The 16,454-nt window shown below is 41.3% G+C and overlaps 2 protein-coding genes across 2 annotated transcripts in view; both read right to left on the bottom strand.

Moving 5' to 3' along the window:
• Nucleotides 1–103: 103 nt before the first annotated feature.
• Nucleotides 104–10,362, bottom strand: LOC130119403 (E3 ubiquitin-protein ligase CHIP-like). Its single transcript, XM_056287883.1, has 8 exons — nucleotides 10,250–10,362; nucleotides 8,926–9,140; nucleotides 8,490–8,688; nucleotides 4,866–5,031; nucleotides 4,560–4,647; nucleotides 4,168–4,224; nucleotides 3,655–3,771; nucleotides 104–2,227 (listed from the first exon to the last, which is right to left on the bottom strand). Exons 2-8 carry the CDS (start codon nucleotides 9,043–9,045, stop codon nucleotides 2,102–2,104), a joined length of 873 nt encoding a protein of 290 aa, XP_056143858.1. The 5' UTR covers nucleotides 9,046–9,140; nucleotides 10,250–10,362; the 3' UTR covers nucleotides 104–2,101.
• A 4,495-nt stretch (nucleotides 10,363–14,857) lies between these two features.
• The window catches only part of LOC130119747 (calpain-15-like), a 46,793-nt gene continuing 45,196 nt past the window's right edge, over nucleotides 14,858–16,454 (bottom strand). Inside the window, exon 13 of the mRNA XM_056288350.1 lies at nucleotides 14,858–15,035. Coding sequence (XP_056144325.1) covers nucleotides 14,858–15,035 — 178 coding nt within the window. The remainder of the gene's footprint in view (nucleotides 15,036–16,454) is intronic.

Genomic DNA, 16,454 nt, shown 5'->3' with positions numbered 1-16,454 from the left:
TTTTTCTTCTGTCTGCTACCCCACTGCCCACAGAGAAAAACCAAAAGGTAAAACAAAACCATACAGGCATGTAAACACACAGCGCACAAATGGTAGAGCCGTCCATTCACATAACTTAGAGGTCTTTTCTTTGGGTTGTATGATTATAAAAGATACCCACAGTACTGAACCCTGACTTGAAGTGACTCCAATCACTCATCTTACTGTAAAACTCAAAGGGCATCACAAACTATACAGGACACCAACTTGGATTTGATGGTTATACATGGAAGCAAAGTCTGTAACCTTGGCTTTATATTGTAGTACTCCTCGGCATCATGATATTTGGTTTGGTAAGGTGTTACAGAATATCTGTATTGTACTAATGTGATGATCATATGTTCCTTCAAATAATACTTCAAATAACAATACCATTCAGTTGTGAAGTTTTCTCCTTATTCAGGGTAATATTTTCAAAGGACATTTAGTAAGGCATAAATAACTGGTAATCCTTGCAATTGTTGATGCTAAATTTAATTATTGGTCCATAACTCAAAAGCACATACTGAAAAAAAGCCCAATTTCTGATGTTGTTGAGCTTTATGACGGCAAACCTCACAAGGCCATACTGCATGAAGATGTGCAAAGTCCCGTATACAAATGACAAGCAGGTTTAAACTCAACACATGGAGCATTATTAAGCCTGATTTAAAAAGGAAAAAGTCTGGTAGCAGGCAAAACTGGATTAAAGGTAAAATCCACGGGATTGTTTGGATATGAGAGATGACTGTCCCACATTTTCAAAGTAATCTCAAAATGTAACAGCATGACAACCGACATGGATTACACTCTTCAGTCCAAGGGATTGGGGAAACAAACCAAGGGCTAAAATAGCAGTACAGCAACATTAACACATCTTCTTGGCTGTGAAGGTGGAACGTAGTTTACAGCATTATTGTGTAACATCATCCAGTAACCACAGCAGGACTACGAACACAGAAGATGAAAAGCCGTCGCTTGCCCTTGTGAGCCACCATCGCGGTTATTTAGCAGGTGCAACTTTTAACACTGACTTCCACAAATCTGATTTCTTTTCAGCAGTTGTCTGATTGTTGTTGCTTTTTTCAAGGTTCCTAAATTGTATCTCGGGTCATTTTAGTGACAAACGGATCCAATTTCCAAGCCGCAAACCTGTTTGTCAAATGCAACTAGTTGCTTCCTCGTCAAATCACTGAACTGAGGTCGAGATAGCATGCAAGACATTTTTTTTTGGTCCAAGCTTTTGCCAGGCATGTTTGGCATATGGATAGGCTTACACCAAAACCCTTTTTATGCCCTACTCAGTAACACATCAAATAATTAAAGCATATTGATTACTTTCCGGAGACATGCAGTCTAACTAACTCCACATTAAACGGTTGGACTAATCAGCCCAAATTCAGACAACCCACCAAAGCTTGCAAATTCTTTGGTGGCATTTGAAAGAAAGAATTGTTTTTAACATTTGAAACTTGTATTCCCAATCCCACCACTGGATTAGGAAAATTCAAAAAGACACCATGCTTGATCTGGGTGAAAAGCTCAACCAACTGGCCCTGGAAAATAGAAAGTGATTAGGATAAATGTTGGGATGAATGGGTTGAACAGGGAGTCAAAGAGGCCATCTATGTGAAGAGGGAACGACCATCCCTGAACCGGGGGGGGGTCCCAAGAGTACATCTGTCGCCATCTCACAATGCAGTGATTGCAAACATTCTCAAATCCTCTGTGAATAGTACACATGGCTGTTGAAACTAATACTTGCACATCAAACTGGTTGTTGGTTTCGGTCGTTACGCAACTGTATTGTTTATAAGGGTGGGGACACCTGCAGTCAGTTGAGACTGAAGAGGCCACTTAGATGAGGGATGAAATTTATTGGTCAATAAATGCTGTGTCCAGATGAACTGATTCAACTTCCTTTGACTGGGATAAATGGAGAGAGAAAAGTAAAGTGAAGTCCATCGTGTGACCGGCCGAGACAGAGATGATTGGAAACAGCTACGTCTTGTTCCACATTCCAATAATCTTTTTTCATAATAACATCCCTCCTTTTTACATTCAACTTCCTTATGCCATTGTTTTAATAGTCTTCTACCCAGCCGTTCTCCAAGATGAAAGCATCGATAACTTCCTTCATTGCCAGATTGGGAATAAGTTGATCTTGCGTCAACGGGGTGCGTGTCACTGGATCAAAATGGCCAACTCGCTGTAAGGAAGAAAAAAGAAAAAGAAAAGAAAAACACTTGAGAGCCCGGGTATTATTCCTACCTTATTGTTACACTTTTGTTTGCTGGACATTAATCTTAAAATGGTTTTACTTCTCAAACCATTCTCTCAACCCCTGCCTAGCAAGCGGTTCAGAAACAACCATTAGTGTAAATTCTGCTTTCAATGGACACTTCAGTCTGTTTACTGGGTTTACATACAGACATGAAATCATTTTTACACATCCAATTTTGTCCATGTATCACCGGGCAGTGTATTTGACACCTAACATGCGCAGCAGGCACTACATCAGCAACCTGTCCAGGAGTTATGACCATATGGAAGCCATCGGCAGGAGACAAATGCAGGTGTGCATGCACTAGTCAAAGGCTGGAGGACCTCAAGAATCATTGTTTTGAGGCCTGGTTAGGAACAGTGGTGCCAGACACATACTCTAGGCTCTCTGAAACTGCTGCCCTCTTCGGATGTATACGCATGACAGCATCTGTGTCACTGGTTCTCAACCTGGGGGTCAGGAATCAAAAGTGGGGTGCTAGACAGTCTAATAGCCCTTTGGATCAAACATTCATTAGGTGGTGAGACACAGTGTTATCTCATAGTGCACTGGAAGGACCTGATGCAGAAGGCAGGTAAAGCACTTTGTTGATGGGAGAGTAAAAAGACAACTGTGAGGAATTGGTGTAAGGCAACCAGGACATGTGGGGAGTGTTTCAAATATCATGCATGAGATATGTCCTGAAAAATTTAGCCTGCCAGGAATAAAAAATGGTCACTAGATGGATAGTGTTGTGCTCAGTGTACAGGTATAACACTAAAGATGAGTGTTAAGACTGTGTTCACCCCAATCCACTTTTTTCACGCTGCTGCTGCATTTTCATCTGTCAGTGGGGAGCAGCCCCAAGAAAGAGAAAAAGTGGGCACTTTAGAAAAAGTGCTGGGACAAGTTCATTTTTAACAGAGCTGAGCACTTGATAGAGCCAAGGAAAATTGGGGGTTTTGTTTTGGGAGAGACGACCAATCCCAATGAAATGACTGGTATGACTGATTCCTCTTTATCCACCTCCAAAGCTAGCACAAATTCCTCTTCACTCTACAAGTGAAACCAGTAGTACACTCACCTTGCCTCTATCAACTGGTTTATATTTAAGTTTCTAAATTGAAAAAATGTTGCCATCATTAACTAAACTGAACACTGAATATCACAGAAACAGAGTACATGTGCTCAACCTCCTTATTCATACAGGCATCACAAAATGTGGGTTGAGGCAACCCAAGAAACAGGAAAGGCATTATAGCTTGACTATGCTTTTTACTAGTCATGGACCCTGATGAGTCTAAATGGGTCCCCATCACGTTTTTCCTGGACACTGATGATTTTTGGGTGCCTGAGTGAGAGGATTCCCTTACCTGAAGGTGCTCCTCAATGTCTTTGCGGTCATAAGTGATTCCACTGGGTGTGATGCAAGGCTCTCTCATCAACTCAAAGCTGATCTTTCCACACAGGTAGTCTGGGATCTCACGTTTCTGTCAAAAAGACACCAGCCAGTTCCATCTTGGTCTGGTTATCATAAATTCTTCTTAACAAAGACAAAACAACATTGACCAGTTCACCTCTTTTTACTTAAAGTGAATTATTAAACAAAAGGGTAAATAGAAATGAATGTTGCTTTTGTTTTTTCTTGTATTAGTGGTGACATTGCGTTGTCATTCTTCTGTCCTTTCCAATGGATTGTTTTTAGCAAAGTCAAACTTGAGTTTCTTCTTTTCTACTAATTTCAGAACTTTGACAGATGTTAGTTTTTTGAGTGCCTAATTTTGATGGTCTGTCAACATTATAAAACAAATCAATAATTCATCCTTTTTGTGAATAGACAATACCACACTGAAGCAGTTTTTAAGATAGTAGTCATCAACACTAACCTTCCTTTTCTCATCTACTTGACAGAACAGCTCCTCCATGTCTGAAAGGTATTTATCCTGTGGGGAAAAAGGACTATTTCAGGGTAGTCCAATGACAGACATAATTCAACAAAACAACAGTACACTTAGACCTGAGATAAAATGGTGACCAAAGTTTAAATTTTATTGAACTATGTCCTGTACTTTGGAAATAGCATTAGAGGACAAGCATTTTATCAACCTTTCATCTTTGATTGGATAATTTAATTCAGGAGCTTAATTGTAATTGCCTGTACTTTCACCCAAAATACTTTTAATGGAAAGACCAACAAATCATTTAGAAAGATCAACGGAACCAATTCAAGCTGAACTAAAAGTCTTTATTTCAACCACGGTTATACTGGGAAACCTACATGTTTTGACTGGATCTTGGCGAGGTTGTGTTGACTTCTGCTGTCTTCTGACTTGTCCTCTTGCTTCTGTCTGCAGCTCTCCAGCTCCCTGTACATCAGAACATACCAGGGCACAACCAAGTCCAATGCAATTACTGCTGGCCTTAGCCGATAAAAGTCAACTGCTTTAAATAGCAGAAAACAATAGTTTTTACAAAAACTTTGAAAAAGCTGAAACTTAAGTCCTCTTTTAAGGTGATTTTTATTTTTTATTACTAAAATCCAGTGGTGTTGTGAAATGGTTCAGAGGGGCACACAGTTACTCACCTTTCTTTTTCAGCAAGGATAAGTTTGGTGAGATAGGCATGCAGCTCGTTTTCCTGGTTGATTCGCTTGTCTTCCATGCTGTTCCAGCGCTTCTTCTTGGCTATTCGGAGTGCGCTGGGAATGTCGTCACCAAAGTTTAGCCGCTGTTCTTTTGCTAGGTTATAGGCTAGCAATACATATAAAGAGGGACTTTGTTACAGTATGTACATTACTGCATCATGTGATTCTTGAGTCATTACTTTTGGTTAAACTGGCTGCTTTTTGGACTTTATCATTCAGCATCGCCACCATCTAGCTAAAGAGTGCATGAAAACCACACGATTCTACTTCCTTGCTATAAATGAGGATTTTTTTTTTGGTCATCCATGCCTCTGTAGCTCAGGAGCAGTCTACCTCCAACATTGGCTGTCTTGAAACATGCTGTTGCATAGCATGCAGCCTTTCATTCCCAGTACTTCATACTGGTAAATAGTTAAGTATCCATGATTAGCTGAACACACAGAGAAATAATGGCCTAATAATGGCCTAGCTTTACTCTGCCACATTTATGCATAGTATAAATATATTTTCTAGATTGGGCTATACAAATAAAATTGACTTGATATAACAAAATTGATGGTGAGAACCAGTCCCCAGAGCATTGGCAATTCATGAATGCTATGGTGAGCTATTTACAAGTATCTTCAACCAAAGGACATCATTTAAGCGTGGCATATTAAAAGCTACCCCTAACCCAGCCACTGAGGATGCACAAGCCAGTGCATTCTTAGTGCCAGTCCCAAGCCTGGATAAATGGGGAGGGTTGCATCAGGAAGGGCATCCAGCGTAAAATCTTTGCCAAATCAAATACGCGGATCCTAAGTCAGATTTCCATACTGGATCGGTCGAGGCCCGGGTTACCAATGACCGCTACCGGTACTGTTGGCCAGCAGGGTGCCGGTGGAAACTATGCTACTGTTGGGCAAAGGAGAAGGAGAGGGGGGAGGCATGTCTAGAGGCAGCGAGAGAGGAGGAAGGGTAGGAGTGTGGAAGTGAGAGTCGGAACCTTGAATGTTGGCACTATGACTGTGCTGGAGGTGAAGAGTCTGTCGGACAAAGTGATGAGTATGAAGCGGGAAATCGAAGGTGTATTGATGAATGTTATTAGCGCATATGCCCTGCAAGTTGGGTGTGAGATGGAAGAGAAAGAAGAATTCTGGAGTGAGTTGGATGACGTGGTGGAGTGTACCCAAGAAGGAGAGAGTGGTGATTGGAGCGGACTTCAATGGGCATGTTGGTGAAGGAAACAGAGGTGATGAGGAGGTGATGGGCAGGTATGGTGTCAAGGAGAGAAATGTAGAAGGAGAGATGGTGGTGGATTTTGCAAAAAGGATGGAGATGGCTGCGGTGAATATCAAGAAGAGGGAGGAACACAAGGTGACGTATAAGAGTGGAGGAAAGTGCACACAGGTGGACTATATCTTATGTAGAAGGTGCGATCTGAAGGGGATTGGAGACTGCAAGGTGGTGACAGGGGAGAATGTAGCTAGGCAGCATCGGATGGTGGTATGTAGGATGACTTTGGAGACCAAGAAGATGAAGATAGTGAAGGCAGCGCTGAAGAAGGAAGTTGAAGAACGAAGACTGCTGTGTGGAGTTGAGGGAGGAGTTACCAGATGGCTGGGCAAGCACTGCAGAAATAGTGAGGGTGACAGCTAGGAAGGTACTTGGTGCATCATCAGGACAGAGGAAGGAAGACAAGGAGACTTGGTGGCCGAACGAGGAAGTACAGCAAAGTATACAGAGGAACAGGTTGGCAAAGAAGAAGTGGGATAGGGAGAGAAATGAAGACAGTAGACAGGAGTACAAGGAGATGCAGCGTAAAGCGAAGAGAGAGGTGGCAAAGGCAAAGGAAAAGGCATATGGTGAGTTCTATGAGAGGTTAGAAATTAAGGAAGGAGAAAAGGACTTGTACCGATTGGCTAGACAGAGGGACCAAGCTGGGAAGGATGTGCAGCAGGTAAGGGCAATCAAGGACAGAGAAGGAAATGTTCTGACAAGTGAGGCGAGTGTGTTGAGAAGGTGGAAGGAGTACTTTGAGGGGCTGATGAATGAAGAAAATGAGAGACAGAGAAGGTTGGATGATGTGCGGAGAGTGAATCAGGAAATGTGGTGGATTAGCAAGAGGAAGTGGGGGCAGCTATGAAGAGGATGTAGAGTGGAAAGGCAGTTGGTCCAGATAACATACCTGTGGAGGCATGGAGAGGTTTACGAGAGATGGCAGTGGAGTTTTTAACTAGATTCTTTAACACAATCTTACAAAGTGAGAGGATGCCTGAGGAGTGGAGAAGAAGTATAATGGTACTGATTTTCAAGAATAAAGGTGATGTGCAGAACTGTAGCAACTACAGAGGTATAAAGTTGATCAGCCACAGCATGAAGACATGGGAAAGAGTAATAGAAGCTAGGTTAAGGCAAGAGGTGACAATCAGCGAGCAGCAGTATGGTTTCATGCCACAAAAGAGCACTACAGATGCGAGGTTTGCTTTGAGAATGTTGATTGAGAAGTATAGAGGTCAGAAGGAGTTACATTGTGTCTTTGTGGATTTAGAGAAAGCATACGACAAGGTGCTGAGAGAGGAGGTGTGGTATTGTATGAGGAAGTCAGGAGTTGCGGAGAAGTGTGTAGGAGTGGTGCAGGATATGTATGAGGGAAGTGTGACAGTGGTGAGGTGTGCTGTTGAAAAGACAGATGGGTTCAAAGTGGAGGTGGGATTACATCAAGGATCGGCTCTGAGCCCTTTCTTGTTTGCAATGGTGATGGACAGGTTGACGGAAGAGCTCAGGCACGAGTCTCCATGGACTATGATTTTTGTGGATGACATTGTGAGCTGTAGTGAGAGTAGGTTGCAGGTTGAGGAGAGCCTGGAGAGGTGGAAGTATGCACGGGAGAGAAGAGGAATGAAAGTCAGTAGGAGCAAGACGGAATATATATGTGTGAATGAGAGCGAGGGCAGTAGAATGGTGAGGATGCAAGGAGTAGAGGTGATGAAGGCGTATGAGTTTAAATACTTGGGGTCAACTGTACAAAGTAACAGGGAGTGCAGGAGAGAGGTGACGAAGACAGTTTAGGCAGGGTGGAGTGGGTGGAGAAGAGTATCAGGAATGATTTGCAACAGAAGGGTACCAGCAAGAGTTAAAGGGAAGGTTTACAAAATGGTTGTGAGACCAGCTATGTTATGTGGTCTGGAGACAGTGGCACTGACGAAAAGACAGGAGGCGGAGCTGGAGGTAGCAGAGTTGAAGATGCTAAGATTTTTATTGGGAGTGACAAAGAAGGACAGGATTAGGAATGAGTATATTAAAGGGACAACTCAGGTTGGACGGTTTGGAGACAAACCAAAAGACAAGATTGAGATGGTTTGGACATGTGTGGAGCTGCCAGGGAAGAGGAAAAGAGGAAGGCCAAAGAGGAGGTTTATGGATGTGGTGAGAGAAGACATGCAGGTGGCTGGTGTGACAGAGGAAGATGCAGAGGACAGGAAGAGATGGAAACGGATGATCCGCTGTGGCGACCCCTAACGGGAACAGCTGAAAGTAGCAGTAGTAGTAGTAGTAGTAGATATTAAAAGCTACCCCTCCCACCTTTCTGCAGGTTGCCTATGGCTTCGTCATAGTTCTCCATTTCCAAGTGACACTGGCCCATGAAGAAGTGGGCCTTGACCGACTGGCTGTCTAGCTCCAGCGCATGCCTGCAGTCTGCCAGAGCTTTGTCGTGCTGCTGAAGCTTCACAAAGCACAGCGCTCGGTTTGTGTAGTACGCTGGTACAGATGGACTGTGGTTCTGGAGAAAGGGATTGCAGTTTTTTTAGATGGGGACTTAGATTGAGTTCACATACAATTCCGGACACTACAGTGAACGTTAACTACACTTGTATGTTATTAAATGGGAGTTTAGAAATTGTGAATATGTGGACGTAGATTCTGCGGACCATAAACAGGCACACATACAGATATATGTATTACAAAAACACATTTGCACATCCACACAACTGCCAACTTCCTGACCCCCAGTCCTTACGATGGCTTTACTGTAGCAGGCTGCAGCCTCCAGGTACTTGCGGCTCAGAAAAAGACGGTTGCCCTGCTCCTTCAGCTCTTGTGCTGAGACGGAGATACTTTTCTCGGGGCTCTCTGCCATCTCATCTACCAGGCTCGCTGCACCATCGGCAGCTGCCTCCGTGCCTTGTTTCCCTATCTTGCCGTGAATGTTGAACGACGAGGGTGGTAAATGAGCTAGGAGACAGAGACCAGAATCAGGACACAGATGCTACAGTAAATTGAGCAGGACAAGTCTTTACAACTCTGAAATAAATGTTAGCTTTTACTGACAAAGTACGTTTTTTTATTTGCTCTTGACCATTACAGTTGGTGGAGTAAATTAGCATACCTATGAAGTTTGCTGTGATACTGATACACACTAAAAGATTGTGCATAGAGGCAACTCTGTATGATCCAACATTTTTGAGATGTCACACCATTGCAAAATTGTCTCCTAAAGGTCCACAACAACAATCTCATCAAATGCCTGGCCGCAAGATAGCATGATAAATAGCAAGCTATGGTTGCAGTTTTATTGCCAATTGACTAGTCAGCTGTCATGAGGAGCAAGAGGATGAATATTGCCCCATACCACCAACTCTTTTTAAACATGCTGCAACTGAATTAAGCAATATACTTTACTCTTGAGATTTCAAAATCCACTGAATTCCACAAGGTTAAATTCTGAAGTTTATTCAGTAAATAAGTGGTTCAATTTTTTTTTAAACAGATGGATGACATATCCTTAAAAACTTTAAACTGGCCAATACTTATTCGACTAATCACTTTATACCATAGACCATCACAATGCGTGTTTACGTTGAAATGGAGTCCAGCTAACCTTATGTAATGACACATCATTGCCTTACCACATACTGTGACTATTGTTTTTTCATTTGCTATGTCTGCCGTTCCGAACTGTATACAAGTGGGATAATATGCTAATGAGATAACCAGGTAATAACCAGGACAACTTGTTAACTAGTTAATTCACGAACCTAGCAGTTTATCACCCACTTTACGTAGATCAGATGGCTAAAATTATAAAGCCGGGCAACACAAAAAAGGTGTTTTTAAATTTGATTCACCCCATACATAAACACGAATTTCCTCTTTGATGGGTTGTTTCTCCACTAAGCTAAAGTTGCTAACATTAGCAAGATGACCTGCCCCTCAGTTAACGCCAAGCTAATGCCCAAGGAATTTCACTACGCATCAAACACGTAACGAATTAGGGATTCATAACGATTTTTAACACAGCGAGATAGCTGTATAATCTGTTTTTTATGATCTAACGCACGTACCTTGCGGACGGTTCGTTTAATGACAATACAGCTGTCTAGCTTTGCTTTAATTGTCGCGTTTGCTCTTGCCAAGCTGACGGATGTTTTGATCGACGTGATGACACCGCCCCTTCGCCCACCGGAAGTTATTTCCAAATTAAGAGAGGATGTTGCGCTTCTTCTGTTCTTCTGTTTTTTTTTTACGTTTCGCTAGCAGAAATAAAAAGGACAAAATTAACTGTTCCAAATTAAGAGGATGTTGTGCTTCTTCTTCTGTTTTTTTTTACGTTTCGCTAGCAGAAATAAAAAGGACAAAATTAACTGTTCCAAATTAAGAGAGGATGTTGCGCTTCTTCTTTTTTTACATTTCGCAAGCAGAAATTAAAAAGGACAATTAACTGTTCTATTAACAGGCTTGCTGACGTTTGTTAAATCGGTCATTTCGCATCATGGTTTACCTTCAGAGCTTGTCTATTTCCTCGTGCGTGTACTGAAACACCATACGATCAGTTAAACTTCCCATAGATCACTGAACTCCAATTTCCCCCATTCATTACATAGCGAGACATTTCAAAAGATCTCGTCTTCATTAACGTAGGCCAATATTACAAATAAACTAAGAAAATTGCTCATTCGCCATCAGCACAAAGGTCATGTTTTACACGTTTTATTTGTTATTGAATGGTCGGATGATCGCATAAAAAGTACAAGGAACATACTGTTACACAGAATGTACTGACTTTCAGTGTCTGTGAAGATGTCAAGGTGTCAAGCTTAAGTCTAAACCCTAATTGCCAACAAAAAGAGAAAAATGACCTGGGAACTTTTTTTTGTTTTGTTTGTCGTAATCTAACCTGCATTTTAGATTTCTGTTTTCTCCTTTGTCAGTGTATGTGTAGCAGTGCAGCTACACATTTACTGCTAATGGGGCCAAATCACTGAAATAATGTGCAATTGGTCTGCAAAAGAAAACTGATCTAGATAAATGTGACACGTTGGCGGAATAAATCCTTTATTCTTCAGGAAAGAAGAGTGAAGAATACTAACAGAAATACAAAGAGATAAATTAACAGCACTGTACATACTAAAACCATTTCAGAATACTGATGTCTCCTCTTTCGGCCTCAAGGATTAAATTGGAGCGCATCTTGAACATGTTCAACAGAACAGAATGACTCAGAATGCTTTATTTGACCTTGAGTGAGTTTAAAACAAATCATACTGTGGAGAAAAAAAACGTGCATACACAGTTTCTGATCGTGGCAGGTCTCTTATTGACAGATGAGTCTTGTAATGATCTTAAATCATATGACTAAGGCAATCTAACAACAAGATACCAGTTTAAGTGCTGATGAATACATTTAAAGGTGTATGAAACTCAACACTGAGTGCCAAAAAAATACAAAAATTACGAGCAGAGAAAGGCTATACAATATTGCAAATAGATGCCAAACTAGACTAACAAGCAACCCCCTTCCACATACTCTGGCCTAATGAACCCACTGTACATAACTGTCAGAATAACCTCATAAACAATAACAAACTAATATCACTAAAACCAATATTCTAAGGGTCCTATCCCACGAAATTTGATGAAACTATTTACAGCACACAGATGGGACACATAGCCACAATAACTGAGACATTATTTCATCATAGAATGTCCTGTAAAGTACTGTGTTTTTACAAAACACCACCACATCTCCCTCTTCTCCTCAAAACAAACGCACCGGCCAACAGAGAAGGAATGTAGACCTTTGTGACGAGACAACGCTAGTGCGAGATGAAGTCCTTCGTCCATGAAACAATACTGCTTTTGTCCACTAGGTTGTGCGATGTCTACCAAAACAAAATAACCCCAAACTCATCACAGCTTCTTTTCATATCTTATATGCAACAAAATAATTTGGTGCGATGTTTTTTTCCCGTGTTTTAGACCAAAAGAAGAAGTAAAAACAACTTGAAGTCTAGTGAGAAAAAAAAGAGGATGTTTCCACCGTTGTTCACGACCTCCACTGACTCCTATACTCTTGTATTGCAGTGATGAAAGGACAGTTTTCTACACTGAAAAAAAAAGTCTGTTGGATTTACATAAAAAAATGATGTACATCGGTTGAACATATTAAAGTGATGTTTTCTAAAAATTATTTATGGGCTGACTCATTATGCTTGTGTGCTTATGCTTCGTGTTTAATTCAGTAAATCCCACAGTGTACCAGAGTGCTTCTCTCAGTGTGTTGTTCACCGCCATCAAGCAGAGTTGTATGTGTGTGTGTGTGTGTGTGTGTGTGTGTGTGTGTGTGTGTGTGTGTGTGTGTGTGTGTGTGTGTGTGTGTGTGTGTGTGTGTGTGTGTGTCAGGGGGTGCCGTGTGCTCTGCCAGTTTTCTCTTTTCATGCTTTTGTTGTCTTTGAGGACTAGCATTCTCCGCATGAATACTAGTCCTCTGTGTATGGACATAGTGATGCCTTTACCACACAGACCAGACTGATTTATGTGGGAAAAGTCCTAAGAGTGCCCATGGAGAGTGTGGAGAGGATTAAAGCTCCGTCTACAAAACCCAGCATGGCCAATGAGCAGCCAAGACCCCTCCTGACAGACAACAAGGCCAATCAGAGCGCAGCATTCTGCTGCTCAGTCTTTATTGCTGGCTTTATCACTGCTATATAATGTTTTGATGTCCTTATCATGTGCGTTTGGTGGGATGAGCAATTCCGGCTTCGAGTGTTGTGGGCCACTGAGCTGTGCAGAGATAGCAGGCTACTCTGAGTTTTGTCTCTATCGGTCACAGAGACACACAATGACACCAACTCTGATCACACAGATACACTCTTGTACTGCACCACCGTGCCGTCCCTACAACCGATCATATAAAATAAAACTGAAAATAGAACTTGAGTGGTGAAAATTATGTATAATAAAATATTCAAAACAAATGCAACTTAAATATATTCAAAACATATATCCAAACCCAACACATAAATAAATATTGAACTAGTGAGAGCCACTGACAAGAGAAAAATCCACCTTTTGCAATGGCAAGATCAGTGCATGTTTCACAGATGGAAAGTCACCATAGCTTTCAAACAATTGCATAGTCGTGTGTTTTTTTCTAAAAACCTAATGGCGTTGGTGGATCAACGAGCATGGAATATTTTTCCCAGCGGCACAATCTAAAACTGTCCATTTTACACTAAAACTTCATGGGAATTGAGCATAGGTCGATGTTCATAAAGTGCAATTACAAAGTGTGCAGTGTTTTTAAAACAGAATCTTGACTTTATTTCCAGCACTAGAAGACTTTATTAAACCCTGTCATATACCTTTTCTTTCAGCGACTCAAGGATAAAATATGATTCATGAATAATTCTAAAACAGAGGTAAACTAGCATCTTCCTTCCAAAGTACTGCACATAGAGGAGGCTGGGTCGGCTCAAGCTCGGCTGACGGGGCTTGAGAGTGAGGAATTTTGGTTGTTCTTGGTGGTGGTAATTGGGAGGGAGGAGGCACAGCACTTGTCCCTGTACAAAATGTGTACTAATATATTATGCCATGTCGCCCTTCTTTAGCACCAACAAGTGATTGCAGCAGCTTTTTCATGGTAGTTGATCACCACGTTGACATGTCAGATGCTCTAGAAGTCTGCAGGCATTACTGAGCAGGCTTTAAACAGGACCGTGGCTACTGTAGGACAAACTTCAAGAAACAAAGGCTCTGGGTGGGAAAATGGGACATTTGAAAATACGAAGACGTGTGTATTACCACGTTTGTTCACCATTACAGTTTTTAATGGGACATCCTACTCCGTCTACCTTCCCATCTCTTTTTTGAGCTCCTGATGACTTACACTTATTTGATCATTTACTTGGGTGTGTAAAAAGTGAGCCAAAAAAAAAAAGTTTCTCATTGCACTTGTCAAGGATGTTTGTTTTCTTAAGTCTACAGCAAAATGACCTCCTCTGACATTTTTTAGCTAATTTTATTAACCTCTCACTACCTGTACGTGTCACAATACAATCACACAGACACAGCCTCCTTACCCCCATTGCCCCGACTGTCAGACCCTTCCTCCTCCACCCTCTCGCCAGTCTTACTGCAATGCCAGTGCTACTGTCTGTGGCTTCTAAAGGCATTCTCAACATTAGATATCATTCCTTCTCTACATGTGGAATATTTCAAGAAAATAAAAACCTTATGCTTTTGAAAGAAAAAGTACTGCACATAGTATTTTATTCATGTGACTATTCTCCCAGCTACTTAACTAAAAGTCAGGTAAACTGACAAATTCCTATTTAGCAATTTTCCGCAATTAAGATAGCGTGGACCCCGAGACCATCCTATGCTCTTACACGTCTTTGGAAAATATTAAGTGCATCAAGAATTAACTGACAACATCTGAATATTATCCTTGCCAACAGATGTGCAATACGTGAACAAATCTGTCTGCTTACCAAATTAAATGAGCCCTTCCTCAAAAAGACTGCCTCTTCACACTGGCACATGTTTTATCATCCGAGGTCTGGCATCAGAAGTGGCTTTGGATCACCTCTTCCAAGACGTCTTTCAAGTTTCCTCACTTGAAAGGGTTATGTGCTAGATGCCCCGTGTGCTACGGGGTGTTTGGGTGGTGGTCAAAGCGGACGAGGCTGATGAAGCCCTGCTGTTTCTGGGCTGAGAGCCGGACTATGTGTTGCCTTGGTGGGACTCCAGTTGCCCAGGGAAGCCTGGAGGGCTTTGCGGTGGGCCAGGCGGTGTGTGATGGAGAAGCCAGCATTGCCTTCCAGTTGAGACAGCACCACCAACACCTGTCTGGGGAATTGAATGATGCTTTTATTCACATAGTCCACCTCACCTGGAGCTGGTGTCTGATAAAGCCCCACACCTAGGAGTCGATTTAATGGGGGATGCAAGCAGATGCCATCCCCACTGTTAAGCAAACTGACAACAACCAACCCATTTCGAAGCTGCCATCCCTTCCTTTTCCACCTGCTTTGGGTTAATGGCGCAATGTGTCAATACGTATACAGAAATCTATTACTGATACCTACATTCTATCCATATCAATGCTCTGTGGAGATTGTAGTGAAATAGACAAATTTGCATTTCCTGAAGAAAATGTGTGTGATTGCTGCATCTGCAGCTGTTGCTTCTGGTGATTGATGTGTACATTAATCAAAGTTCAAAATCAATGGTAACTGAATAATGCATTCATTATTGGTGTTTTATTAATGGCCAAAAAGTGGAGCTATTGGTGCCATGCTTCAATATGTTGTACACATGCTCACGGAGAAGCTGTGTACCAAGTTTTATCTTATTAAAGACAACAGAAATGTAGAAATATCATGTTATATTGTTACTGTAGCGCCCTGTTCACAGAATAGTATCAAATACGACGCACTTTTGCATTGTGGATGTATGTAGAACATTTAAAAAATTGGTTGCAATCCAAATTTGCATCAAAGACTTATGACCCATTAATTGCATCAGGCCACACCTTTAAAATTTTGATAACCCATTACAGAGAAACAGTAATCGATATCAAATCTATATATGGCGTGTACCAAATGTGGGAAGGATAGGTGCCAAATGAGGCAAAAAATGTGTTTACAGAAAAATCCAAAACAGTGGAAAATTTCTACAGGCAGAAATGGGCGTGGCCTATATTAGTAAAATCAGCTTCATCCATGGAACCCACTGTACAAAAACGTTTCTTCTATTCCAAATGGTTCATGAGTTATTAGCCAAAATGTAAAATGCTTAATAACCAACCACATGGTAGCGCTATTGACTACATGCTTTAATATGTTCAGCACATCTCCACGGGGCACTTGTATACGAGGTAGGATTACTTTAGCACATATAGTATGAGATATTAATGAATATATGTGCTCTCCCATAGATGGCCATTCAACACACTTTTACAGTAAAAAAAATTCATACCTCAGTAACTGTTAACAGATATCAAAAAGAAAAGTAAAAGCCACCATGACACACATATGCTTTACATGTGAAATTGGAATATCTGATAAAATGTACGAGTAGATGCGATTCAAAAAAATGTACGAAAGAATGAAAAGAATAAAAAGCAATAACAGTGATGATAATTAAGTGTGATTGCTGCAATTTGCTGCAGTAATCTCACAATGAGTAGTGCAACAAAATGAATTCAACAGTCAAAAGTATATAATATAGTGTATATAATTAAAAAAAAAAAGTATATAATATATA

Source organism: Lampris incognitus, chromosome 10 (genome assembly GCF_029633865.1).
Source record: "Lampris incognitus isolate fLamInc1 chromosome 10, fLamInc1.hap2, whole genome shotgun sequence".
NCBI lineage: Eukaryota > Metazoa > Chordata > Actinopteri > Lampriformes > Lampridae > Lampris > Lampris incognitus.
Note: the sequence above shows the minus strand (reverse complement) of the source record. Positions and strands in the feature narration are given on the sequence as shown.

Excerpts from the sequence above, each read along its gene's own strand:
- LOC130119403 (XM_056287883.1), bottom strand. The coding sequence starts at position 9,045 with ATGGCAGAGAGCCCCGAGAAAAGTATCTCCGTCTCAGCACAAGAGCTG. Across the intron at positions 5,032-8,489 it reads CATAGGCAACCTGCAGAAAG|CCTATAACCTAGCAAAAGAA; the intron begins GTGGGAGGGGTA and ends ATGTATTGCTAG. Across the intron at positions 3,772-4,167 it reads AAGTAGATGAGAAAAGGAAG|AAACGTGAGATCCCAGACTA; the intron begins GTTAGTGTTGAT and ends TCTTTTTGACAG.